Here is a 27,849-nt window from a genome sequence, read left to right as displayed (position 1 = left end):
AAAAAAAAATTGAGATAACAATAAATTTCAATGTTTTCATATATTTTTTAAAGCTCTGATTTCATGTACTACCTACATATATAACATATCAAAGAATCAAATAGATGTTTTTTTTTGTTTTAAAGTAATTATTTCTCAAATTGTCCAAAAAATCATGTTTTCTCCTTTTTTCCAAAAATGATTTTCCTGAAAAGTTTATAATTTTTGAACTACTGGACCGGTATGTCAAATTAAAGCCAATTAGCTTCCTTAAAAAAATACCTCATTTTCTGAAGATTGGATTCTAGTCGCATAGATCTAGTCTACTCGCACAGAAATATTGCGAGAAGAAACACAAAAACATAAAGCCCTTGGTCCCTAAACTTTGTGAACTATAAAATCCACATACAATCAATAATTACGAAAATAAAAAATAGTAACTTGGCTTCAATTTATTTGTCAGTGTTTCAGTGTTTCAAAAGTTATGAATTTTTGTGTTGGAAAAAAGGGGAAAATATGATTTTTCGGAACTTTGCTTAAATTTAGTAATCATAATTCAAGAACAAAAACTAACACCTATTTGGTTTTCGGATATGTTATGAAGTGAAACTTCAGCTTTCAAGAAAAAATAAAAATATATATATTGTTCTGGTCCCGGGACCATGTACACTGTAAAAACCAAATACAATCAATGATTACGAGAATGGAATTAAATTGTTTTGCATGTGTAGTATTTTTTGAAAAAAGACCAGCTAAATAGCTTTAACGACATGTCGATCATCTGAATAGGTTTAGTAGTTCTAAAGTTAGAAATTTTTGAGAAAAGTCATTTTAGGAAAAATGGAAAAAACTGATTTTTCGAACCACCCTAATGGAAAAATAAAAAAAATACGGGTCTAATATTTTATGTTAAGAAACAAAACTTCCAATTTTCTCGAAAATCTGAGAACCATTATATCATCTGATCCTTTTTTCTGACATTCAAAACAAAGCATTCAATATTTCGAACCGATTTCGAGTCAAACTTTGGAATTCGAATGTTTGCATATCATATTGATTAACACAAATCCCATGCGAGAGAATGGGCAATAAGGTAACATTTTGGATCCTCTAACATCCCCCCAAAGATACATAATCTATTATTGTCAACGCACGCTCAGCAGTTTCCACCCACATAATAGCTTGCTTTATTTAATAGATGCTAAAGGGGATCCTATAATGTTGCTTAATGGTAATGGTGGACATCCCTTTAAGATTATAATGACCGGGATGCTCATATCACACAGATGATTAGTTCTCATCCATTTCAGATGATTTTTCCAGACGAGTAGTAGAATTTCCTGCGTGTATGCAAGCGTGCATATTGCATAGCTGATTACATAGCACTGGTCAGAGTATCGGGTAGCTCCTGTCACTAGAGAAACGCGGACGACATCGTTTTCTTTAAATTTCCATTAAGTTTTTCAATATGTTTGTAACCATTTTGACAGAGGATGTCACTGTTTGCCTTCGTCTGTTCAATTTCATGTACACTGATGGGCGCAAGGAATCCGTCCCCATCGCTTATAAATTCTCAGATCCAATCTTTCTTTAGTCGCCCGAATAGTTCCGGATGATTAGCGTGTCCGTTCTTGCATCAGTAACGTTCTGCGTACATTTCGGTCCACTTCCCGGTCGATCAGCCATACTGCCGAGCATCGGATGCTTCTGAATGACCAGCTGGACCGTACCATGGGTTACCCCATACTTCTCAGCAATGGTTCGTTGAGACTCCCTTCGCTGGAAGTCACGAACAATCAAATTTCGGACCTGTTTGCAAATTTGCTTTCCACCCATTTTCCGGAAGCTTCCTCAGCGTTAAAAATACGTCACTACGTACGAAAGGTTGACTAAACAGTTACGAAAATTATGTATGTGTCAGATGTAAATATCCACCTGTTAAAACGCGGTAAAACAAATGATAAATGTGGGGGTGTAGCTAACGAAAAGCTTAATCTAATGACATTAACAACTCATTTTTTTCAATTTTGCGACTTGGCCTCCTCTGACTTAACGCCGACCATATTTTTTTTCTGAAAAGAATGAATCATCTGGTTTTTGATATGAAAACATTTTTAGTACCTTCAACCTATCCCGAGATACAACTGGTTTTCTGATTCCGGATTCTTAATGCTTCAAGCCTTAGTGTGGCGCTTTACTGCGAATGGCTTCTTAACACTACTCCTCCCCCTTTCACTACTACTGAATTCATAGCCAAAGATAGTTTTTAAAATGTCCACGATTGTATTTTCGTTGTACGACTTTTTCCGTGTCAAAAACATCGAAATAAAAAGAAAAAAAAATGTAATCGTAATCTGTTTGCGTCTGCATCCATGGGATTTGAAACAAAAAAAAATTAACGCGGAGATTATGCTCGAACGAATGTGTTGGGAACGATTTAAAACAATACCTCAAGTCAAGTTTCTTGAGGTCCAAATCCCACTTTGAGCATGCATGTATGCATTCCATTATAGAGGCATCAAACTTCTCAGTTCATTCGTCTCTAAAACACTTTGAGTAGACCCATGCGCCATGTCTCAATATGGTTAAAGAGCATACTGTTTCTCAGGGCCACATTAATAATTGTCAATCACAAAATGTTCAATGGACGGTGTCAAAATACAATTAAAGATGATAACGTATTGAAGACAGAGTAATGAGTTGAAAAAGTAATGATTCGTTTTTTTCATCAAGTCCATAGCGGATATCAACTTTACCAACCTTAGAAGCATAAATACTCTTCCAGTTAGTTCAGTTCTTGCGGGGTCCAAATTTTTTGGCAGCTTCTTTCTAGTTACTGCAGCGTCTCTAGTTGCCGTGTCAAGAACCTATGAACCTATGACAGGTTTGCTGTCATGGTCGAACCATGACAGCAAACGTCCACCAGGACGCTGAAACTAAACCTGACTGTACAGTAGAACCCCGATTATCCGCGAAATAGTCGGGCCAGGTCATCGCGTATAACGAAAATCGCGGATATCACAATAAAGGAATAAAAAACAAACACAAAGACAAACACGGAAAAAAGATATTTTAGCGTAAAAACTATGTTTCATCAATACAGAAATTATTGAACAGAAATCTGTAAGGTCGTGTACATCAGTGAACAGATAATGTGAAAGCCATGACCAAAACAAAAACAGGAAGTGGGTTATATCTATGGTATAACCGCAAGGGTGACGTAGGACTATCGTTGATTTAGAGATCATTTGTTTGAAGTTGAATCTAAATCCATCCTGAATGAATGAATAAATAAATATTTGGGTGACTTCAAAAACGAGAGCGTTACGTTGGAGGCTCAAGGTTTTATGCATCCAATATTGGATACAAAAAACCTTGTTCTGAAGAATAATCTTCAGAATCTTTCATGCTAACTGCACTTGATTGACAAATCACAAAACCAAATGTATGTGGTCGCAGTATTATATGGATAGAAAACATTAAAATAAACTCGCTTGAATGTAATTTTCATTTCCAAGGGGAACTGGCAGATTATTCTTCAGCAACGATCATTTCTTTCCAGGTTTCCTCTCGATAACCAGCAAACGAGAAGAGTTGCGCGCGTGTATGTGTGTGTGTGTGGCGGCTGCTTCTATGTCTTCCCGAGGAACCGTATTTCGATGCTGATACTCTCTTGGTCACCTTCTCTTCTCGTTCTGATCGATCGGCTTTTCTGCGCTCCCTCACAGTTAAAACAAACTGATTGCATTTCAGGTCAGGTCAAGCCAGGTAATGAATACCTCGATCCCTCGCCGTTCAGCTCGTTCAGTAACGATGTTGTCTTGTCGATGTCCTCAGGCGTCGTGCACAAATTACGTAACGCAACAAATCCGGATTTTGAACCTCCCTCCCCTTTCGTAACGCAATTTCCTATCTCTAATAAACAGAAAGTAACGCAACATCTAACCCCTCCCCCCTTATCGCGTTACGTAATTTGTGCACGACGCCTCACGAAAAATGAATGGGTTTCACCACCAGAATATCATTTCAGTATGCTTTTCGTGCGTGATTGAATCGAGAGAAGGTGTGGTTTACGATGGCAATTTGGAAGGCAAACTAGAGGAGAATGAACTCTCTGAGTATGAAAATTTCGGCGACTGAGCAATAATCGATTGAAAATTATATAATTTTGGCGATAAGAAACATTTTCCGTTTTTCATGTTATGCATCCATTATTGGATACGAAAATGATCTGATGGGAAAGAATAATCTTCAGAAGCTTTCCAGCTAATTACACTTGATTGAAAAATTACGAAATCAAATGTATTTGGTCGCTGTGTTCGCCATATAATTAGAAAACATTAAAATAAACTCTTTCGCATGGATGTATTCTTCAATTCCCAGGGAACTGGCAGATTATTTTTCAGCAACGATTAGATCTTTCCGGAATTTTCTCGATGCTGTATGGCATCCAAACGAAAATTCTCGTTTCAGTTTGGCCTGCAAAAAACTTTTCTGAACTCTAATCCATCAAATTTGGAGCCCTGAAAAGGGCCGTTGATTATATGCTAAGCTAATATAGCACCCTCTCCTTGGATTCGACGGGCCAGCTGAATGTCCTTGGGCATGATGTGACGCGTTTTACGTGGATAGCACACAAATTTGTATCTTCGAATAAGCCTCCTGCAGCGTCATAACCGCGGAACTTTGGAAGCGCAAGTCGGTTTTGAAGTCCTGAGCAATTCCACGAACCAAAAGCTGCAAAGGTAGCTTGCGGATCAGCAATTCGGCCGACTTCCGATAGCGATGAATTTCACGCAAAGTTCCCGGTCGATAGCGATGTGGCTTCTTCACGCTTCCTGCGGCTGGTGCGCTTATCCGAGCTGCTTTCGTGGTGCCTTACCACCGAAGGACTAACGAGCTGTCTGCTTAGTCCCGATGAAACGAGTCCTCACGGTGCGAGAGTAGAGTAAGAAATGAACGAAAGCAAGGGAAGTGTCATTTTATAAAACATAAAAGAATCGAATGTAAACCCCACCCTCTTTATTATATAAGCTTACTGTATACTCACGAATATAATAAGGGTGGGATTTAGATGCTATACTTTTATGGTTTATAAAATGACGCTTCCTTTGCTTTCGTTCGTTGCCAGAGACGAATGAACTCTCAGAGTTTAAAGTCTCTCTAATTCAATACCTTCCCTTCCTGCTTTCGTTCATTTCTTACTCTACTCTCGCACCGTGAGGACTCGTTTCATCGGGACTAAGCAGACAGCTCGTTAGTCCTTCGGTGGTAAGGCACCACGAAAGCAGCTCGGATAAGCGCACCAGCCGCAGGAAGCGTGAAGAAGCCACATCGCTATCGACCGGGAACTTTGCGTGAAATTCATCGCTATCAGAAGTCGACCGAATTGCTGATCCGCAGCTACCTTTGCAGCATTTGGATCGTGGAATTGCTCAGGACTTCAAAACCGACTTGCGCTTCCAAAGTTCCGCGGCTATGACGCTGCAGGAGGCTTATTCGAAGATACCAATTTGAGTACTATCCATGCAAAACGCGTCACATCATGCCCAATGACATCCAGCTGGCCCATCGTATCCGAGGAGAGCGTGCTATATTAGCTTAGCATATAATCAACAGCCCTTTTCAGGGCTCCAAATTTGATGGATTAGAGTTCAGAAAAGTTTTTTACAGGCCGAACTGAAAGGAGCATTTAGCGAAAATCGTAGTGTCGGTGATAATTCGATACCGATAGCTGCCATGGATATGGATTTCATAATGAAGAATATGAAATATATGACATGATTTAGTGAATATATCCGAAGAAATCACTTTGGTGAAACTGCATTGTAAAATTATTTGTGTACGAATGCCGCAATCGATAGTCGACTCTAATTTCCCCGGAGGACTCGATTCCTCCTTTGAGAATTAATAATCTCTTTCTGGCAAAACGATGTGGTATGAATCACATTATTTGAATGATAGAATGAAGAAGTTTTCTGCCAATTTCCTTCAACCTCCAAACATATCTTTCTCCCGTTTGTCGTTTTTGCGTTCGCTAATCCTTTCTCACAACACCCATTTCTCGTTTGAGAAATTGTTTAGTAAACATTGTTTGCCAGTGCGCGTAGAGCGGGAATTCCTAAAGATTCATTGCACCTCTAATAAATTGCAGAAAGACGTGGTCTTAGGTTGATCGCACTTGATTGAAAAAATCCAAAACGAAATGTATTTGGTCGCAGCATTATATGAGTAGAAAGCAAATAATCGCTCGAAAATGACTTGATTTTCGCGATGTGAAACATTTTCCCTTTTTCATGTTATGCATCCAATATTGGATACGAAAATTTCCACTGATGGGGAAAAAAAATATTCAGAAGCTTTCCTGTTAATTGCGATTGATTGAAAAATAACAAAACCAAATGTATTTGGTTGCAGTGTTATATGGATAGAAAACATTAAAATAAACTCTTTCGCATGAATGTATTTTTCAATTCCCAGGGGAACTGGCAGATTATTTTTCAGCAACGATGATAGCAACGAGAATTCCGCGCGTGTATGTGTGTGTGTGTGTGGCGGCTGCTCCGATGTTTCAAGCGGAACCGTGGCATCAATCTCCTCCTGATGGATTCCCTTTTGGCCTTAGGTGCACAAACAGGCTCTTGGTGACACCGTTCATCAGCGTTTTCATGATAAACGAAATTAGCTTCACAACAACAGCGACAACATGCTCCAATCGCTGTTCAATCATAACTGAGTGGGTTTACGAGCGGCGCTCGCTTATATACCGATTGGTGATTTCAATAGCCTGTTTTGAAAGCAATTTTAAGACTATTGAAACAAGTTTTTGGATGAAAAAGTAACAAGTATATGACGCGTAGACATTTTATCTTTCAAATGAAGTGTTTATCAAACCATTTCGTTCAGTTGTTTAAGAGCTATTAACGCTCAAAATCTCGGTCTCCAGCGTAACGCTTTCGTTCTCGAAACTTTGGTTTTACACCCCGGTATAGAAATGAAAGACGTAGTCCTACGTCAAAAAAGCAAGACTCTACCACTCACTGACAAATTTTGGGAAGGTTTATAGAATTACTAGGGAACGCACTTTCGCGGATCAACCGCTTGCGGATAATCGAGGTTCTACTGTATATGTATTTTGCTGGACGATAAAACGTATTTAAAAATGGACTTTGGACAAACCCCGGATCAAAAATATTACCTTGCTAAACGTACGGGGGATTTCCGGGTAACTTTGAATTTGTCTGCGAAGACAAATTCGCTCGTGTCGATGATTTGGCAATGCATATGTAGTTGTGGAAAGAAAACAAAGATGTTGCAACTATGAATGATTAACTTTACAATGAGAAGTGTCTTTAAAAGACAAATTTCCCGTTCATTCGATTACGCGAAGGTCCCGTGAATCTTTACCCGACTTAGTCAGCCATTACATGAGTCACCGAAAATGGCTAGCGTAAATTGAAAAAGTATGACAAAACAATCAGAACCCCGTCTGATATGGAAAAGTTGTCAAATACGGTTGACAATAGCCAGATTATGATGGAAGGTATTCAGCGAAAAGTCCGAAAGTTCGAATTTTTTTTTGAAAGCTTAATAGAAAAACAACAAAAATATACTTTTACCGATGTATTTTATTTCTGCGTGAATAATTACTGAAACTTTTGTGCGACCAAGTTCTAAATAGAACAGACTTTATCACTTGAATTTATGACGAAGAAATGATATATTGTGACGGGCGCGAACAATATTGTATCGGATTCGTGTGCTGCTTTTGTTTCATATACCACTACCATTGGGAAGTATGCTGTGCAGCTCAACTTGCCGAAAATCGCTCGCTCGAAATGCAAATGCAGTCCAGGAGCAAGAAAATATAGCGTATGCTTCGCTTTTGTACAGGGTAGTACCAATAAAAATTCCGTCTGTTTCAGAAATCGCTTCGGAGGGCCGATAGTGTGTTGTGAATGAAAGGTGTCACACTTCAGTGAAATTTTGAACCATTTTTATTATGATTTTCATATCGTCATGTGGGGAGCGTTTGTGTTTTATTAAATCATACGTACGCATTGTTGTTTTTATGCTTTGTCAAAGGTTTATAATGATAGTAGTTGAACAATTTTGTGTGTGATCATGCCCAACACTTTCTCATACAAATTCAAACTTCTCTTATTTTACATAAGATATTCAGTTTTTGTTGGTTATTGTTTTGAATGAAAGGTATATTACTCTGGTTCCATTAATACCGTTTTTTTAAGCTTCCGAATCTCCACTCATTTCATGAATGCTTCGCATCCCAGAGAATGTTTGATTACATTGTACATTATCTATTTATTTATTTATTTATTTATTCGACAAATCAACGGGTATACAGAACCCAAATGACGCTTACGTACTAAATTATAATTAAAAACTTAATAACTAGACGGAGTATTTGTGATCGAAGAGAAGTATCTCTTTCTAAGTGATGTGCGTGATATCCCGAGGTCAAAATATATACTGTGTCTATTGAACTCTCGACACATACCCGACATTGGCTCGTAGTATCCGTAAATCGTACGTGAAAACGGTATCTGGAGGAAGTTATGAGATCTCAGATTCCTTTGTTGGATATTAAAGTTCACAAGTTGTAAAAGCTCTGAACAGTCTATGTGCGACACAATTGACTCGTTGTAATATACAGCCCTGCAACTTGTAATTGAAGTGGACTGTAGTGCGTTTACGCGAGAATGAAATAATTGAGCATTTGGTGGGGTTTAGAATCATTCTATTTTTGTCACACCGTGCAGCAAATGCATCGATTTGCGACTGTAGAAATGCTGCATCATTTTCACTATTAATTAAATAGTACAATTTAAAGTCGTCTGCGTAGGACAATTTTTGACAATCCAAAACAAAATTGAAGTCGTTCAGAAATAGCAGGAAAATGTATGGTCCTAAGTGACTTCCTTGGGGAACCCCCGAAGTAACACTGAAGGTCTTGGAAATAGTGTCACCAATTTTAACAGACATCTGTCGATTTACCAGATAGGATTGCAACCATTTAAGAAAGGAGCCGTTGAAACCGAGACGATTAGGTTCGGCAATTATTAACTGGTGAATGATGGTATCGAAAGCCGCCGAAAAATCGGTGTAAACTGCTTCTATTTGATAACGCGACTGTAGAGCACGAGCAATAAATGATGTGTAAACAACTAGCTTTGTGGTTGTTGATCGCTTCGAAATAAATCCATGTTGTTGTTCAGCTATATAGCTCTTGCATGTGTAGGAGATGTAATCCAAGACGATGAGCTCTAGTAGCTTAGATATTGCACATAAGCAAGCGATCCCTCTGTAGTTCTGCACTTCTTTCTTGCTGCCTTTCTTAAAAACCGGGAAGACATAAGCCTTTTTTCATATTTCTGGAAATATGCCAGAATCTACGGAGAGATTGAAAAGGAGACTCAGTGGGTAAGACAGACTATCGGTACACTTTTTCAAAACAATGGAGGGGACTACGTCTGGTCCAGGGTTGGAAGAACGTTTCAGCTTATGGCAGGCATCTTTGACGATGTTCTGGTTAATTATAGGTGGTGATCCAAACGTTATCGATTCGGAAACATTGAGATCAGCGACCATTTTACGTACAGAGCGTTGTGATTTTCGTCGAATTCACACCCTGACGATCTTCACTCTTTAACAACCCAGCCATAATTTGACTTTCACGAAAGTCATTGGTGTAATTTCTATTTATTTATTTCTTCATTTTCATTTGTTTGACTACATACTCATATGTTAATGTTGCAATGTTTTCTTAGGTTAAATATTATTGGTACATGTTTCTTTTAGCTGTTTTTTTAATCCATTGTTGTGTCAATTATTTCGCAGTGCTGATTGCATAACGCATTGATAGGGGCGTTGTTTGCATAATTTGTTCTGGATGTTTCGATTGGAAACAAATTGCGTGTTTTTAGTTAACGCCCAGGTACATAGAAATTTTGTTTCCCTAGTGATTTGGTCGATTATACTCGTAGCGAAATTAGGTCATTAACGAAAGAAAGCATTGCAAATTTACGGCGTTCTTTTAGTGCTTGGATGTTTATGAGCATGTAGGGTGCTTCATACGAAGGAAGTGGAAATGATGTCCAGTCCAGCTTACGGAGTGCAAATAAGAGAAACTGTGTATGACCATATACGGGTTCCAAACGATGTTACAGTATTCCAGAACGGGCCTTACTTATGTGATATATAAAAGCATTATTGTATATGGGTCCTGGAAGTTACGTGAGAAGCGTTTGACAAAACTTAACACACTATTTGCCATATTGATTACAGAGTTGCAGTGCTCCATGGATGTGAGTTTACAGTACAGGACGAAACCTAGAGATTTAGATTGTTGACACTATAGACTCCAATGTTGCATTTTCCGGGAAATCACTGTTGAATAAATCGATCGAGGTTTCGGTCAACCTGCACTTTTTTTTGCAAGTACAAACATACTACAAACTGACAGTAACTTTAATTAGCAAATATACGGCATTCATAAATGTATTCCGAGACGAACAAGCACTGTCTCTAGGTATAAACCTGAATTAATCCACCTATGGTGAGATGTGACATTTCTCATTTCATGTAATTTTGAATTATTACCCTCAGGCTTTTTTTAAACTGAATCTATTGCTAAAGCTAAAGAATCGTCTCCTATGTTTGAAACTAACCAGGCAATCGATGGAACACTGGTATGTTTGCGAGACAACTCGGGCGGCGGCCGATTCGGATTGCATCAGCTTCGTCCCCATTACATTGTCCTCATAATGATTTTCATTACGAAAATATAACTTATAACAAACATTGAACGGTGGTAACGTTAATACGTAAGTACCAAAAAATATATATTTTATGCATTTTTTTCATCTTAAACTTGAGGTGTAAATGCTCTAGAATCTCGTTATGTAGTATCTCCTTATCTATTTTTTTTTCTTTTTTATTTTTTCAACAGATTTAAATATCTCATTCTATGAATTTCATGACGACTGCTTGAAATTGACAGCTTTCATCTAAGTGCATGGGCTACGTGATCCAAATAATTGGACAATTTTTTTAATCGAAAGGTCCATCGTTCATACAGAATTAATAATTTAATTAATATAACAGTTAAACTTCATAACTTTTTTTTTATAATTTTGAAAAATCTAGTACGTAACGAGAGATCTCGTTTTTGCTATACTCATGTAATATACAAATTTTTGTATACCAATTGATGTATGAATGTTGTTGCGTCCAAATACTGGTTTTTGTATTTGGTTTGATCGTCATTCGCTTCACTATTCGCAATGATTAACCGTATTTCTCCTTATATGATGTTCCACAGGAATCGCACCGCGATTCCAACAATGGGTATTACACAGCACAGCGCATTTATATGGATAGGCTTTATCCACAGCAGTAGAACTCCATACAATTCACTGTCTAAAAAGTGTCCACATTTTCAATCCTTGTTTACATGAAGAATAAAAATGCTTGATTTGAGAGTGTATCGATTTCTAGCTGTCTGATGGGAAGGTTTATATAAACATGTTCATAATTACAGAAGTTCATTCAAATATGATTATTGTCCTTATACTAATTATTTAGTGCAATTTTATCAAAATTTGAAAGAGAAATTAAAAAAGGAATGTGTTTTCCAATAATTTTTCTGATATGGTTATTAAAAATCCATGATTACAATTGCTTTATTTTGACAGTTCCATTCGAGAGATTTAAAATTGCGAAAAAATTGCGACAAGATAGAAATTTGTTTTGAAAGAACGAATTGTGAAAAATTTTCTCAGCTTTATAATTGAAGTTCTGAGTTTATTGAATGACAGATTGGTGTTGATTCATAGAAGAATAAGATATCATTTGATATGTCGATTTTGGAAATTGGCTCATTGGTTGAAAAGTTATGAATTTTTGGAAGAAATCAAGAGTTTTATGTATTTTTTTTAATTCTTAACTTTCAAACCATTGAGCTTATTTCAAGGATCGACATATCAAATGGAACATTATCTTTCTATGAATACGCAAACATGCCTAGCAGTAACTTAAAAAACCTAACCAAAAAACCACAAGAAGTGTCTTCGATTGTAGGATATGTAATGATAGAAAAATATTATATGATACAATTGAATTATATATAAAAAATAATACACTTACGATGGTGATATCCAAAAACATATTTGACAAATTATAAATATACAAACAGTACACATTCGCTTATTTGTATTTTTTTAGTTTTTTTTTTTTTATTATTAAATCGTTTATTTTTACAGGCTCAGTTACATAAGTTTAAAGGAGCCAAACTCCTATCTGTATTGTTACAAGTATATATAAACATTTTTCATTAATTCTAGTGTTAATGGTATTTTTTTAGTTGGAATGCTTTTTAATTGGCGGTTCGCTAGTTTGAGTGGAGCACGCGTCCATCAAAAAGCAATCATCCTTCATAATTGTATGTCGGTTTTATTCTGTTGTTTCAATGCCAATTTTTTGGAGGGTTTTCGAGTGTTAAACTGAAAAATAAAAGCACAATATAAAATGTTTTGGTTTTGCAGTTCGTTGACGAATGTTTTCATTTAAAAATATATCTATATATATAAAAATGGAGTGATGTCTGTCTGTCTGATTCTTATAGACTCGGAAACTACTGAACCGATCGACATGAAAATTGGTATGTAGGGGTTTTTGGGGCCGGGGAAGGTTTTCGTGATATTTTGAGACCCTTCCCCCCTCTCTAAGGGGGGGCTGCCATACAAATGAAACACAAATTTCTGCATTACTCGGAAATTAACCAAGCAAACGAAACCAAAGTTGGCATGTGAATGTTTTAGGGTGCAATAAATGTTTCTATGATGGTTAGACAGTCCTTCCCCCACTCAAAGGGGGGGCTGCCATACAAATCAAACACAAATTTCTGCATTACTCGAGAATTAATCAAGCAAATGAAACCAAATTTGGAATGTGGAGGTTTTAGGATGCAATAAATGTTTCTATGGTGATAAGATACTCCTTCCCCCTCTCTTAGAGGGGGCTGCCATACAAATGAAACACAATTTTTTGCATTACTCGGAAATTAATCAATCAAACAAAACCAAAGTTGGCATGTGAAAGTTTTAGGGTGCAATAAATGTTTCTATGATGGTTAGACAGTCCTTCCCCCACTCAAAGGGGGGGCTGCCATACAAATGAAACACAAATTTCTGCATTACTCGAGAATTAATCAAGCAAATGAAACCAAATTTGGCATGTGAAGGTTTTAGGATGCAATAAATGTTTCTATGGTGTTAAGATACTCCTTCCCCCTCTCTTAGAGGGGGCTGCCGTACAAATGAAACACAAATTTTTGCATTACCCGAGAATTAATCAAGCAAATTAAACCAAATTAGGCATATGGAAACTTTAGGGTGCAATGAATGTTTCTATGGTGGTTAGATACCCCTCCCCCCTCTCTTAGGGGTGGCTGCCATACAAATAAAACACAAATTTCTGCATTACTCGAGAATTAATCAAGTAAATGGGCGGGACGAAGTTTGCCGGGTTAGCTAGTATAAATATATAAAGTGAATTATATCACATACACTATTCAAGGAAGGTAATGACACTTATACAGGGAAACTTCGATATAACGTACCCTCGTTATAACGTACCTTCGATATAACGTACACTTTTACAAAGTGTAAAGGAAATTTTTTTTCAATATTTTTTTTCTGATAGAACAATGAATTATCTGTATTGTGATGCTAAAACAAGTTTTGTACCTTCAATCAATCCCGAAATACAACTGGTTTTGTGATTCCGGATTCTAAATGAATCAGGTTTTAATCAACAGTACGAAGGGAAGCATCATGAGAAAGACTGGCTTCGTTTTCTGATTGAAGTTATTCATTAACTTTACTAAAACAGCAACACAATAATTTATTATAGACTACGTTTGTGAGTACTTTATTATGCTTCGATATAACATACAATTCGATACAACGTACAATTTTGAAAGTGAAATGTACGTTATATCGAAGTTTACCTGTATTATGTTATCATAATATTATTACAGCTATTGCATGCCAAACCGATTTAGTGGTTCTCAGATTTTCGTCAAAAGTGGTAATTTTGTTCTTTATCGCAAAACATTAGACCCGTATAATTTTCATTAGGGTTCCATGTACATCTTAAGGTGGACCGAAATCAATTATCGTCCACTTTTTCCCAAAAATTGCTGTTTTCCAAAATTCATAACAATTGAAGCACTGAACTAATTTAAATGATCAACATATCAAATTGAAGCCAATGAGCTAGTATTTTATCGAAATATATTATTGAATATTGAACCCGCAAAAACTGATTTTAATTATTGATTGTAGTCTTTTTTTGTTGTTTTATTGTCTTTGGACTAGAGGGCGCAATAAAATTGCTTTTATACGGAGTGTGTTCGAAACTGAAAAAAATGAGATTTATTCAGAAATCATATTTTTATGTTGTATTTTAAGCGTATGTAAATTATTAGTTCGCATAATTATTTAATAATTCAATGTATTGTGTTTACCATGACGATACGTGTTTATCATGATGATACTAACATCAATAACAGTATATACAGTAATTTACATTAAATGCGACATGCCGAGGCACCACTCAGTGTCGCATTGGAGGCGATTTAGACCTGCAATTGGACATTGGCGATGATAGTGGTAAAGTGTAGACGCCTGGTGGCGACTTTCAATGTGGGGCCACAATTTGGGCCTCGAACTCGATGTTTTCAAAAAAGTGCAATTAGGCCACGGTGATACTGCCTGCAGCTTCTTACGAAAATAAGGTTGCACGAAACGCATACAATCGTGAAAGTAAACAACTATATATAATTGTGTTGGTGTGGTTACATTGTTTCCCACTTGTATCGTTCGAATTTGTCAGCTTCTATCGAGCAAAATTGTTTGTTTCTCTTCGTCAGTTATCGCACAATCAAATTTTCGTGAACTCCGATCCAGTGTCACCCCGGCCTTAGAGGTAAAAATGTCCAATTAAACGTGTCGCATTACAGGTCTGTCCAATTAGCAAAATGTCGCATTGAATGTAACTTACTGTACGAACCTTCCTCCTTAGATATTATGTCTCCCACCGTTTTAGAGACATTCTCCTTTCTGCTGAATTGGCTCACGCTGCGCAAACTGTGGAACTGATTTGACACAGCGGGAGAGTGAATGTAATAATTGGACATAAAAAATGTAATCATTCGAAAATTGTTCATCATAGTTAAATATAAAAATTCCTTCTAGTTGAAAATAGCGGTACTGTTACTGTTTATTTCGATAAATGTTACTTTCGAGAGAATGTTGGATAAATGTTGCATTTGGGTAAATGTTCCATTCGGGTGACTGTCTTTCGGGTAAACGTGGCACAATCATATATTAGCCTATGTGTGCATTGAAAGAAAAGAAACAAATTGCAATATACGGGTAGCTTGAGTATTGTTAACTCGAGGGCAAGAATGAGTCATGAATAAACTATTTCTGGCTGCTATTGCGAGTGAGTTAATTTCTCAGAGCTACCAAAGAGTTAATTGAAACATTTCGATGTATTTTAAATTAATATTCGAAGGGATACACAAATGAATTGAATAAAATAATTCCATAGTCCTACGTGAAAATTGCGGTGGACACCACCGCTATGATTTTTAATTTATTGTTCGTCATACGTCAAACATGTCGTATCGTTTCGTTCATCAGTACCATTCCTTTTGCACTTAATTCAGTGTATTCGGTCTATAAAATTGCCTCTGTCCTATTTTGGGCCATTGAAAACTGATTCGATAATAATTTCATTGTATCATTTCTTTTAAATACGTTACAATTTTGAAAGTCGCATGGGTAGAATGCGGTCATTATCTATCAGGATTGCCCAAATGTTTTGCATCTATATTCTTGCATGTTCGGGTGGGACGTTTTATACTTTAGTCCCTTATGTATTATCCAAGCAGAGCCATACTTGCTCTGATCACAAAATAAATTCGAATGAATCAGAGAAAGCTTCCAATAGTTGGCAAGTTGCTCATTTTCGCTACAGCAACACTTTTACACCGGAAAACTTTACTTACTGACGAAGTAAGACGACCTCCCCGAGTGGCTACTCAAATATTCCTCAAGCTCATCTATTCTTCCATCAAGAGTCCCCTCGGATGGGTTAGACCGTCCGCACCCCCTTCGGTGTATGCATCCCTTCCAAAGGAATTCTCCCCATCATGGTGATTGTCATCATCAACATGAAAGCAACAACGGCCAGCAACACTATTAAGTACATCAATATCGTTGAGAACAACGACAGTGCATTTGTAGGAAACTCATTCAATCCGTTCCTACATTTATTTTTATTGTGTATTGCCTCTCGCAGACACACATTTTTCCGGCGGGTGGGTGGCAAAAGGACCTGCTCGCACACGCGCGCACTTTCTCTCTCTCTCTCTCTCGCTAGCTGTTTTCCTCTCTCTCGCTCTGTCTCTCGTATATCCTTTCGCTATCCAGCTCTGTCTGTTTCTCTCGATTTCAAACACATTATACCGAAAGGTGATTTAACACACAAAGCCATGTCTAGGAATAGACGAGTTGCTCTGGCGAAAGGACCGCCTGGTTTGGGGAACGACGACTGCCACCGGTGTGTAGGTCGTGCGCCGTGTATCCGTTCCTGCCAGTGTGTAGGTGTAGGTGTGCTTGGGAATAGGTGTAGATGTTTGTCCTGTGTGTTTTGGGGGAATCAGCATCTGTGTTGTCGAGTCAGCGAGGAGACCAGCTCGGCTGAGAGCTTGCCGTGCTCTAGCGTGTGCAATTTAATTTCTGTCAGCTTTGTGCGGGTGGATGTTACAACTTTCCTTCTTCTATCGAGGCCCGAGGCCGGAGCTAGTACACCGACAACAACAACAACGACAACGACGACGACCAACAGAAAACGACGGGAAGAAACGAGAGCAAATGACGATCATTTAGCATAGCGAGGAAATCAGTGCAAATAGGACTATCGCTTCGGTTGGTTCTGTGGCCAGAAAACGTCGTCGCACCCGGGCCTTCGACAAAACAGAACACACACATAACATAGTGGGGGAGGATCTTTCACGCCCGCCATCAAAGCTGCTGTCCCCTTCCGGCCCGAGTGTTCTAGCAGAGGAACCGCGGAAACATTTCGGAGTCCCCTCCGGGGAGACTCTGAAGCACACATAACCGTTGGGGTATCGCGGCCAGCAAGGTGTTGTTTTTCGTTTGACAGAGTTATCTGGAGGCAAAAGTGGTTATCTGATTTATAGCGCATTCCTGTGCTGCTGCGGGCTCGTGTATGTGTGTGTCACCACCGTTCGCCACCAGCACCGAACAGTTCCGGTAACCGAAACGCTCCGCTAATGAATCGCGATATCATAAATTGTGCGAGAAAAATGTCAACACGATACCCGGAAAGGGGAAATTATATAATAAGTGATTGGCCAAAAAAAGCGTGAAGTGATTTGCTGTGAAGCCCACGGCAGCAGTTGAACTCGGGGCGGATGGATATTTGAACTAGTGTTCTCTGTCCGGAGATCCTGTGTGAATCCGTAAAGCTGTGCGTGTAGTGAAAGTTAGATCTCAGCATCTAACCCATGTTAAAATCAAAATTGAATAATAAAAAACGGGAATGGGGGAAAAAAAATCTAAAACGCGAGAGATGAAAAGCTCACAGTCTCCGTAGAAATGATGTTTTTCAATCCTGATTATAGCAATCAGTAGCGAAGAGAAGCATCCAGCTTGCCAGTGAGAGCGGAAGAGAAATATCTCGTACATTTGTGTGGCATCATATATTTATTGAAAAGCCGAACCAAACGACCGGTTATGAATAGGGAAAGCTTGGAAGCGACTTGATTGAGTCAACTTTTGCCATATTAGGACACGAGCTAGCTATCGTTGAATACGAAATTGTTTTTCTTGCACCGTCTTGCAGTGAAATAAAACAATCAAAAGCATAACACTAGGACAAAAACAAACCCCAATAACGGTTCCTCGGGTGGTCATATCGAGTGGCGGTATACAGCAGCATTTGGCTTGATCCATAACACATTTCCATTCAAACTAACCAACCTGTGACCCAACGCTGCTGCTGCTGCTGCCTTGCGGGTAAAAAACAGCAGCATCGTCTTTGTAGTCCACACGGTCTGTGTGTCTGCAGAATATAACGACGACGTTTTTTTTTTTGACTAGAGTTTGTCATGTTGTCACAACAGAATAAATAAATTATGCCGACTTTTAACAGCAACGACAGACGCGAAGCCTGTGTGGGAGGGAACAGGATAAGAAAGAAAGCACATGCTCTGACAGCCTCACCACCGAGAACGCCGAGAGAGCGAATCCATCCGGCAAATAATCCGGGTGGTTGGATAAACCGATGGGTCAGGTCCTGACAGGGAGAAGGGTGCTGTGGGGACTTGTTTAATTACGAACGCCTCGCATATGTAAATATTAATCCTGCTGCCCCGGAATTCGATAGTGTTGATTGGGTTTTATGAGATCCGCTGCTGGAGCCAAGTGTGTCAGTGCTAGTGGTAAACAGACGCGAGGACGCACGTTGTGGACAGTGATTGTGATGTGATGAAAACATTCGTGAAATGGATGGTCTTTACCAACGAGAATCAACATAATAAGTGGAGCATGGTTGTTGGCGTTTAATATATATGGATAAGAACCGAAGACTGCAGTGAAAAGTGTGGAGCAATTAAACAAAATTCGGGTGGAGGAATTTCAGGATAATTTTGGCCAAGGATTCCAGTCGACTTCAACTTAATTACCAAAATGATGGGCAGTTTGCTGAGTGCGCGTTATATTTCGAGAGAGCTATTAATCAATAATTCAAGCACGTTTCTTAACGTTCTTTCATGTGCGGTTTCTGGTTTCTGGTTTCTATTATTTTGAATTTTCATACGCACTTCTGACCTATCCATTTTATATCGCATTTCGAATCACGGGATCGTCTTTCCACGTTAAAATATGTATTATATGACTTATGGAACAAGTTGTTAGAAAAGCACATCTGATGAAGAAATAATATTGTATTTCTAACACTAATAAGTTTTTCTCTTCATCCTCTGTTTCATTTCTCTCAAAATAAAAGTTAATAATTTTAGCACATTTTGGTGTTGAGTTATTTGTATCTATTGAGATAGTATTCAATGTATTGTCAGACGCTAGCTACGTCCCATCCTTGAAACCTCCTCCTCCTCTTCTGAGGCGTTCCATGAATTGTCCTAATTTTTAGTTTCTTTGTAAGCAGAGAAGGGCTGCCAGGTGGGGGCATGAGTCGGAGTCAGCAGAACAATGTCTGGTGAATACGACAGGTGATATAGAATATCCTAACGAAGCGGCTCGAATGTTCCTTCAGACACGGTTGAGTGCTGTCAGGCAGAAAGATTTCTCTGACATGTCTTTCAAATTCAATGCTTGGCTCAATTGCATAAATTGTTGTTGATAAAGTTACTCAATGAAGACTTTTCGAGCTAACTCAAATACATGCATTGCATTAGGTTTGGCGGTTGATGTTTATACATGGATTCACTTCGCTTTGATCTCTCATAAGGAATCTAAATTTCCATCTTCGGCGTAATAAAAGAAATCCAAGGTTTCCTGGCTTGTGCCGTACCCATAGCATGGAATGATTTGAAGTCGCCCATTGAGTCACCCAAAATGATTTAGCGAGCTTCTATTGGCCCAATAACGACCCCAAGTCAGCTTATTTAAACTTTACTGGCCTGGCCTCTACCGATGGTCGTTAGCCTCCACTTGTACAAGAAAAATCGAATAAAGTAGGGTAAATGACCTTGGTTTGTTCGATTTTGGGTGTTTTTACGTAACTAGTAAATGCAAATCGATTTTTCTTCATGAAAATCACATATAATCGATACGAGTTTGGGTTTGTTGAAAAGCCCCAAGTCTCTAGTTGCAAATACTACCATAAGATGTTGAAATTATTCAAATTTTTATGTTTTTCAACGTTTCACAAGTTCCTTAAAGAGGAATTATGATCATGGTTTGACCACCTCTGATCATGGTTTGCCTAAAAAATGATCATGGTTTGTCCGGTTTTAGAAATCACCATTTTTGAATGAAAACATTCGAATTCACAAGTAGAGGTTGCATTTATCATTGCTTGAGTTTACTATCATCATGTTGATCCATTCATAGTTTAGGCTTTCTTCAGAATATTGCCTTTTCTTGGGCATTTTAGAAGTGTTACCCTCAACACACTCAACACAGAAAAACATTATTTCTGCTATGCGCGAAGGACACAATACACAAACTGCAGCGCGCCAAGCGGTTGCCATAGGAATCATGTGGACAAAACAACATTATTGAATTGGACAACTCATGATCAGAATTGAGTTCATTAAAATGCTTTAATTTAATGGTTTGGCTATGTAAATTTGATACAAATGATGTGCAAGCAAGATGTTTACAATATTTGTAAGTGTTATAGTCCAGAAAAGGTCTGAATACGTGCCGAATAATCATCTGGTGATCGATTAAAAGTTAGCTCAAATGAGGGGCGCCTTGATACAAATAGAAGGTGTATTTTATAATCCTTTGAAACATGTGATTCCGTAAAAATATACTATAAAACTACTGTAAATTATGAATAACAATTTTTTTTATATGTTTTGAAACATTCGAATACCTTATTTGACACAGGAGCACTGAATTAGAGCATTCAAAAAAGTGGGCAAACCATGACCATTTTTTCGACTGGACAAACCAAAATCATTTACCTTATGTGCTTTACCCTTCAGCGAAATGTTGCATATGTTCGTTGCTCGATTCTACTCCTAGGGATTAGTTGAACATTTAAAGAGCTACAGGAGGCAGTCCATCCTGGATGTAACCCTTAGAGAGGTGACACCCATGACCATAAGTATATCACATTAAAAAAAAAGTGATTATAAATGAAGGTAACCGGTTATTATTTATGGTATTATTTAACAAAACAAGGCACTGTGGAAAAGTCCATGTTATAGAACCTTTCTTGGTTTCTACTATGTCTTTCATTTCATTACTGGGATGTAAGCTCAAAGCGTCGAAAACGAGGGGGTCACGCTCAGATTACAAGGTTTTGAGCGTTAATATCTCTCTGCCGGATGAACGAAGTGTTATGAGAATAAATTTATAGGAAAGATTAAATCTCTACGAGTGATGTTTTTTTGACGTAGGACTACGTTTTTCATTTCTATACTGGGGTGTAAGTTCAAAGTTCCGAAAACGAAAGCGTTACGCCGGAGAACGAGATTTTGAGCGTTAATAGCTCCTAAACAACTGAACGAAATGGTATGATAAACATTTCATTCGAAAGATAAAATGTCTACGCGTTTTATGCTTATTACTTTCGGATCCCAAAACTTGTTTCAATAGCTTTAAAATTGCTTTCTAAACAGGCTATTGAAATCACACCAATCGGTATATAAGCGAGTGCCGCTCGGAAATCCACTCAGTTATGATTGCGCAATGATTGAGGTACGATCGCTGGAATGGATGGATTCTTCCCTAACACAGACTTCAAAACCACGGAGCCAGGGGAAATCGGCGTTGGAAAAATAGATGCAGACAGCGGGTACTTTTGCACTCGCTTGCGTATCTGGAAATTGGGATGTTTCCCTAACACAGACTTCAAAACCATGGAACCTGTGGAACTCGGCATAGTAAATTAGATGCAAGCAGCGGGTACTTTTGTACTCGTTTGCGTTTTCGCAAATTGGAATGTTTCCCTAACACAGATTTCAAAATCATGAAGCCTGGGGAAATCGGCATTGCAAAATAGATGCATGTTGCGGATACTTTTGTACTCGTTTGCGTTTTTTGCAAATTGGAATGTTTCCCTAACACATATTTCAAAAACATGGAGTCTGGGGGAATTGGCATTGCAAAATAGGTGCAAACTACGAGTACTTTTGTACTAGCTTGCGTTTCTGCAAATCGCAATGATTCCCTAACACTCGAAGCCTGGGGAAATCGACATTGCAAAATAGATGCATGCTGCGGGTACTTTTGTACTCGTTTGCGTTTTTTTCAAATTGGAATGTTTCCCTAACACAGATTTCTAACACATGAAGCCCGGAGAAATTGGCATTGCAAAATAGTTGCAAACTACGGGTACTTTTGTACTCGCTTGCATTTTTGCAAACCGTAATGTGTATTCCCAATACAGATTCCGAAACCAAGAAGTTGGGAAAATCGGCATTGCAGATGCATTCATGTCGGCAGTACTTTTATACCTCCATGCATTTATACACTCCGGAATTCGTTTTGCTATCACGGTCTACAAAAGTGGGTACAAATGCAACGCTCGATTATTCAAGACTGCATTAGAAGATATCTTTTCATGTTGTCAGCTCACTGAACTTCTACGCATACCGTTTGATGATTAGGTAAAATGTTGATAACTATTTGCTGCGATAACTACTTCCATAATGCATGAATTGACTTAACTCGGAATTTGTTTGCAATTAAATTCGTTAATAGTTTCATTCATTCACTAGTTTAATCAATAACACACAAAAGATAGCTCTACGCAGCGGCGATATCTTACCCAAAAATACAATTGATTACTAAGCCAACGGCAGTCCTACGTCAACCTTGCAGTTATATCACAGGTATAACCCATTCATAGTTTTATTTATTGGCAACAACAACTTGTTTCAATAGCTCAAAACTGCTTCGAAAGCGGCCTGTTTATATCATCATAAACATAGATAGCTTCTTGAAATTTCATTTCAGTATCGACTGGTCTGCGGATGATGCATGGTGCAAGATGCGTCGATTGTTCAACCTCTGTCAGTTTCTCTTTTGCTGCCGGGATGAACGGACATGAAAAATCGTTTGTTTGTAAATGTACCTAAGGGGAGAATATGATTTCACACACATTTTGGCAGTTAACTAGGTGTTCCCGTGATTTTTTTATATCACGGAAAAAAAATTGCGGGTGTACGGAGGATTGAATAAACACGTCTTGAAGATTTGAGTGTCAAAAAGAGACCTGCTCCCAGTTTATTTATTTTATATTTTCTTAATGCGTTACAAACGTTATGCTTTTCGGACACTTAGTTTCTGTCTCTTGACAGCCGTTACTGTACCCTACAACGATAGCGTACACAAGCGAAAGAATATTATTTCGTATAGGGGAGAGGGGGGGGTAAGACGGACATGTTAAGGAAAACTTCAAGTATATCTTTGGAAACTCATGTTTTCCAAAACATAAAAGCAGTTTCTTACAGAACAATATACTGGTTTTCGAAATAATTGTTTAAATGTTTTATAAAAATGTGTTTTTTCATGTTTTTTTACTGAAATTAAAACAAGCCGAAAGTAGAACATTTTTATCGATGCGGGTAAAATAGACATATAGTGGGGGAATATGGACAGGTCAATAATATACGAAGCGTAGAAGTTTATCGCTCGCGAGAGGAATAATTTCGCTCCTTCTCAGTGTTTGTGCGTCCAGTAACTGGAATAGAACAAAAAGAGAAAGTCATATAAAAAAGAGTTCAATATTATTCCCTTCACTTTCCATCATGCATTGGATGTGATTATGGATGTGACTGTTCATTTAAACCCCACCAGTGCAATTATTTTAATAATTTAAATTTACCACTTACGACATACCTAATATCGCTTCTCTGTCAACTCACAAACCGAAATATAACCATAAGTGAATTTTGCAATTAAATCACTCAAAATGCTTAATATCGAAGCCGCAAAAATTACATCCACACGCGGAATCATATTTGATTATCGGTTTTTGTTTCCCTATTTCACTTTTGATCAGTATTCATTGTCATAGGATGGTTTAAATATTCTAGAATAACATGTAGCAGGGGTTCCCAGAAATTTGAAATGTATAATACAACTATCCAAATCAACCACCTGTCCATAATACCCCCACTGTCCGTCTTACCCGCGGCTTCCCTACATTTGAACATACCGCAAGACGATTCCAAGGGAAAACTAAATATCCATTTATTGAAAATTGATTTAGAAGCAATTTCAGACAACTGATTACAAAGCTAACGATAGTCCTGCGTCAACCTTACGGTTATATCACAGATATAACCCACTTTTATTTTCTTCGTCTTAGGTGGGAAAAGCGGCAAATTTGAATAACGATATCCTTCAACAACTGGAAAGTGAGGATTTAGTTTGAAGTCCCGTTCACAGTATATCGATTGCTCCGACCATGGACGGATTTCGCGCCAACTCGACAAGATGTTGGCATGACCGTGGCACGTGGGACGTATCATGAAGTAGTTAATTGTGGATAATGGAAATCCAACGTGCTCCACGATTTTATTTTAGTCTTATCAATGCCCTAGACTACTGAAGGAGAGGTGTGATAACTGCTAACTGCTACTTGCCTAATTATTTTCTATCTTTTAGTACATTATCTGTTTCATTAGAATATTTCTTTATTCAAGCCCTTTCATTTGATACCCATATCAATCGGGTTTAAAAAAAAAATGTAGTCCGCCATTTTGTAGTGGCAGCCATCTTGGATTTGAATTTTTCATTAATTATTCTTCATATTCTACTAGTCATATTCTACTAGTCAAGCCCTTTTATTTGATACCCATATTGATGGGGTTTTGGAAAACCCATATCGATGAGGTTCTGGGAAAATATGTGATCCGCCATTTTGTAGTGGCCGCCATCTTGGATTTTCAAGATCATGAAATACACAGTTTTATAATGACTACAGAGATAAAGGTGTGTTCCAAATTTCAGATCAATCGGTGCAATATAGTTGCCACTGCCCGTTAAGCCCAAAAACACTGCTTGCCACTGCCTTGTAAGTTCATTTTAATGTGCCTTTGGGTACACTAAAAAACAATATGAAAAAAAAAATTTTAATATAGTAAGTAATTTTTTGAAAAAAAAATATAAAATATAAATCTTTCATCAAATACACCTTTTTTATTGAAGAAAGTGCACGAACTTACACAGTAGATCCTAAATAGAACGCTTACAATGAAAAACTTATCAACTTATTGCATGTTCAACGAATTTAAACAGAAGTTTTTGCCGGCGCTCTGAATTCGCAGCAAACACGCACATTCGCACATAAAAATGACTCTCAAAATTAATACCATACATTTTTAGCAGCCCTTCAAAAATTGGAGTATTGCCACATACTTTGAGAAATCTGTGGCTAAGCGAAATATTGAAATGATATTCCAAGCGCGGAGAAACAGTATTTTCTGTTGATGGCGATATAGTTGTTACGGCCTTATAACAGGCTAACCAACCGCAAACTCTTGAAATTAGTAAGAATTTTGTATGAATAACACAAAAACTAGAAATAGTTTTTGTTTAAAAAATGCCTATAGGGGTTTGAGGTATCAATTAATTCAGGAAAAGGGGTCTTTTGCTAAAAATAGTTTGATAACCTCTGCTGTAGATTGTATAGCTCCCAACAAAGCCACCACTTCCGAAACAGTTTTAGAACCAGCTGCCTTCGTCGGGTACAGAAATGCTTTCAGTCCAAATCCTGTGAATCTTCGTAGTATTTATGGTACATCTTGAATTTCATAAACGAAAAACGCCATACGCTTCCTGGGTAATGAAATCACACCCAACTAGTTCACACCCTGCAGTAAATCCTAATCCAATTTTGGTGGACAATAAATCGTGGCGAGCTTCATTATGTAATTATGTCATCGCTGTGTCAAATGCGAATGCGTGACCGAGTTCGGGTCACGCTAGGAATCTATTCTGGTTCTTAAACATTTTACCCTCACTGACAACCGCCATCTGGATTTCCAACAGGCAGATTCAATTAGTGAAAAAGGTGAAAAAGCTCCTCTGTGATGGAACAATAGATAATGTTAACTATGGTTGCCGGTGGTTTCCGCGTTCGCATTTATTGTCGTAAAAAAGAGTATCTAAAATGTTGGGAAGCCAATTCTGTCTATTTCAATTATTTCCCAGGGGATTTGGAATGAAATTTAGCATTAAAGCATTAACTTTTAAAGAGACTGAACATGGATTCATTTGACTAGCTTTGTCCTTCTGACTCGTAATCAATATAATGTGTATCCCAATACATCAAAACACCTCCCTCCCGCTCTCTGTCTCACTGGATCGATTATGAAACGTTGGGCCACGTCAGATTTCCATTTCGGTGCGTCCTGAAATCAATCCTGCCGGATCTCGACCGAATCAACCACACGCCAAAAAACCTTGCTCCACAATTCCAATGGAATTGCGTTGACCACGAAAAGTTTGTTTATTTTTTTTTCTTCTTCTGCTCCCTCACCGCAATTAGTTACACAATCAACCCCAAAAGCTGGATTATCGTGATAAATGAATAAGTGCCCCTCGAAAGAAACCGAAGAATTAAGCAGTGGAAGAGTTGTGTTCGTTGTATTGGAATTATCGTGACTTGAAGTGCTAAGAAACGAGAGAAACGAGTGACAAAAACTAGCAAACAGTTTTTTTTAAGTGGAACTGCAATGCGATCCCACCAACAGCCCGCCGTGTTCATCCCCCACTCGACTACCGTTTCGCTGCCCGGCCGTGAATAATGTTGTCCCGGGAATCATGTCGGAGTCAAGCTTACGTGCCAACTCCTGCATCGAATTGTCCGAGATCAAGAAGCTGGATAGTTTGCTGCGGCAGTGCGAAACACTGAGCTACGAGTCCTCGAGCAGTAATGGCGACCAGGAGCTGGCCGATTACATGGAACCGAAGGGGCGCATGAAGCGCCGGAACTCATCGAACAATATCGTCACGACACCACCAATCACAAAGACCGCCATCCGGGCATTGTCGAATCTCAATATTTTCAACGGTGCCAAGAAAATCATGCGGATGGTTAACGAAAACTCGCCGCACTGCGATAGGAATTGTTTACTACCGGAGAATAGCGCGGACAGTTACAGAGCGAAAAGCTGTTCCAATCTCCAAAAGACTATCGGCTCTGGCAATCACAACGGAACCGGAAATAGCACCGATCATTTTTTCAGCATATCGGAGAATTTCCTATCGACCGCCGATAACGCAGTCGCTAATGCTGCCGCTGCCACTGCTGCCAAGGTGGACTGTAGCGAATGTGAGTGTCACTGCTTACCACATGTTGATAACAGTGATGGCCATAACATCGGCAACCAGAATGCTCCAACCCAGAAGGCAATCCGTAAGCGAAGGCAGAATGAAAAGCAAAGCAATAATCACAGCCATCATCGCAGCCATCATCCGAAGGAAAGTGTTACAACCTCTCCCACCGCCACCCGCAAGCCGTACTCCACGGACGCTTGTGGCAAGCAGCGCAACAAAATGTTGGACGTTGAGGACGTGAACCGTATCGTAAACATAAATGAAACGCCCTGCATAGTTCCTATCTCTCTGAACAATGTCAACGACTCGTGCTCGAATGAAGGCGCCTGGTGGCACAATGAGAGCGCGGGAAACGCCGAGCAGCGGGTGTCAATGAAAAATCAGAAATCCCTCGACAACAAGTCGGATAAATCACAGCTGTCGCAGGCGAACAGCACCAGGTCCCGGTCCAAGTTTTCGCCCCAGTACCTCTCACGAAAGATCTCCCAGAAGGCAACCGGGGGCGGGGGCGAGCAGGAAGCGACGACGGAAGGCGGTGCCAAAGAGCTGCTGCTGGGGCTTGGATTCGAGAAGATTCTCCCGGAACCGGTCGAAACCGTAAGTAACTTTGTTAGCCAGTAAGGGGGGCAGGTGTTGGAGAGTGCAAATTATTTCCTGTGCACACATGCAATATTCAGACGTTTATTTTGAACATTTTAACTCGCTGGATGGGGATATGATATCATCGAATAAATGTGAAAGAATGACAAAATTATTGGTTTTTACTAAT

General features: G+C 38.6%; 1 protein-coding gene across 11 annotated transcripts in view; it reads left to right on the top strand.

Moving 5' to 3' along the window:
- LOC129771754 (potassium voltage-gated channel subfamily H member 6) overlaps nt 1-27,849 on the top strand; it is a 405,800-nt gene that overhangs the window by 195,225 nt on the left and 182,726 nt on the right. The window contains exons 1-2 of one of the 11 annotated variants that reach the window (XM_055775763.1): nt 16,822-17,214; nt 26,290-27,677. The exons of 8 other annotated variants lie outside the window; for them this stretch is intronic. In XM_055775763.1, coding sequence (XP_055631738.1) covers nt 26,565-27,677 — 1,113 coding nt within the window. In that variant the 5' untranslated portion in view covers nt 16,822-17,214; nt 26,290-26,564. Of the gene's footprint in view, nt 1-16,821; nt 17,346-17,438; nt 17,563-26,289; nt 27,678-27,849 lie in introns of those variants that run through there. 2 more of the 11 variants (XM_055775762.1, XM_055775764.1) reach the window with 2 other exon arrangements.

This window comes from Toxorhynchites rutilus, chromosome 2 (genome assembly GCF_029784135.1).
Source record: "Toxorhynchites rutilus septentrionalis strain SRP chromosome 2, ASM2978413v1, whole genome shotgun sequence".
Lineage (NCBI taxonomy): Eukaryota > Metazoa > Arthropoda > Insecta > Diptera > Culicidae > Toxorhynchites > Toxorhynchites rutilus.
The sequence above is the reverse complement of the archived record's forward strand: the minus strand, read 5'-3'. Positions and strand labels throughout refer to the sequence as shown.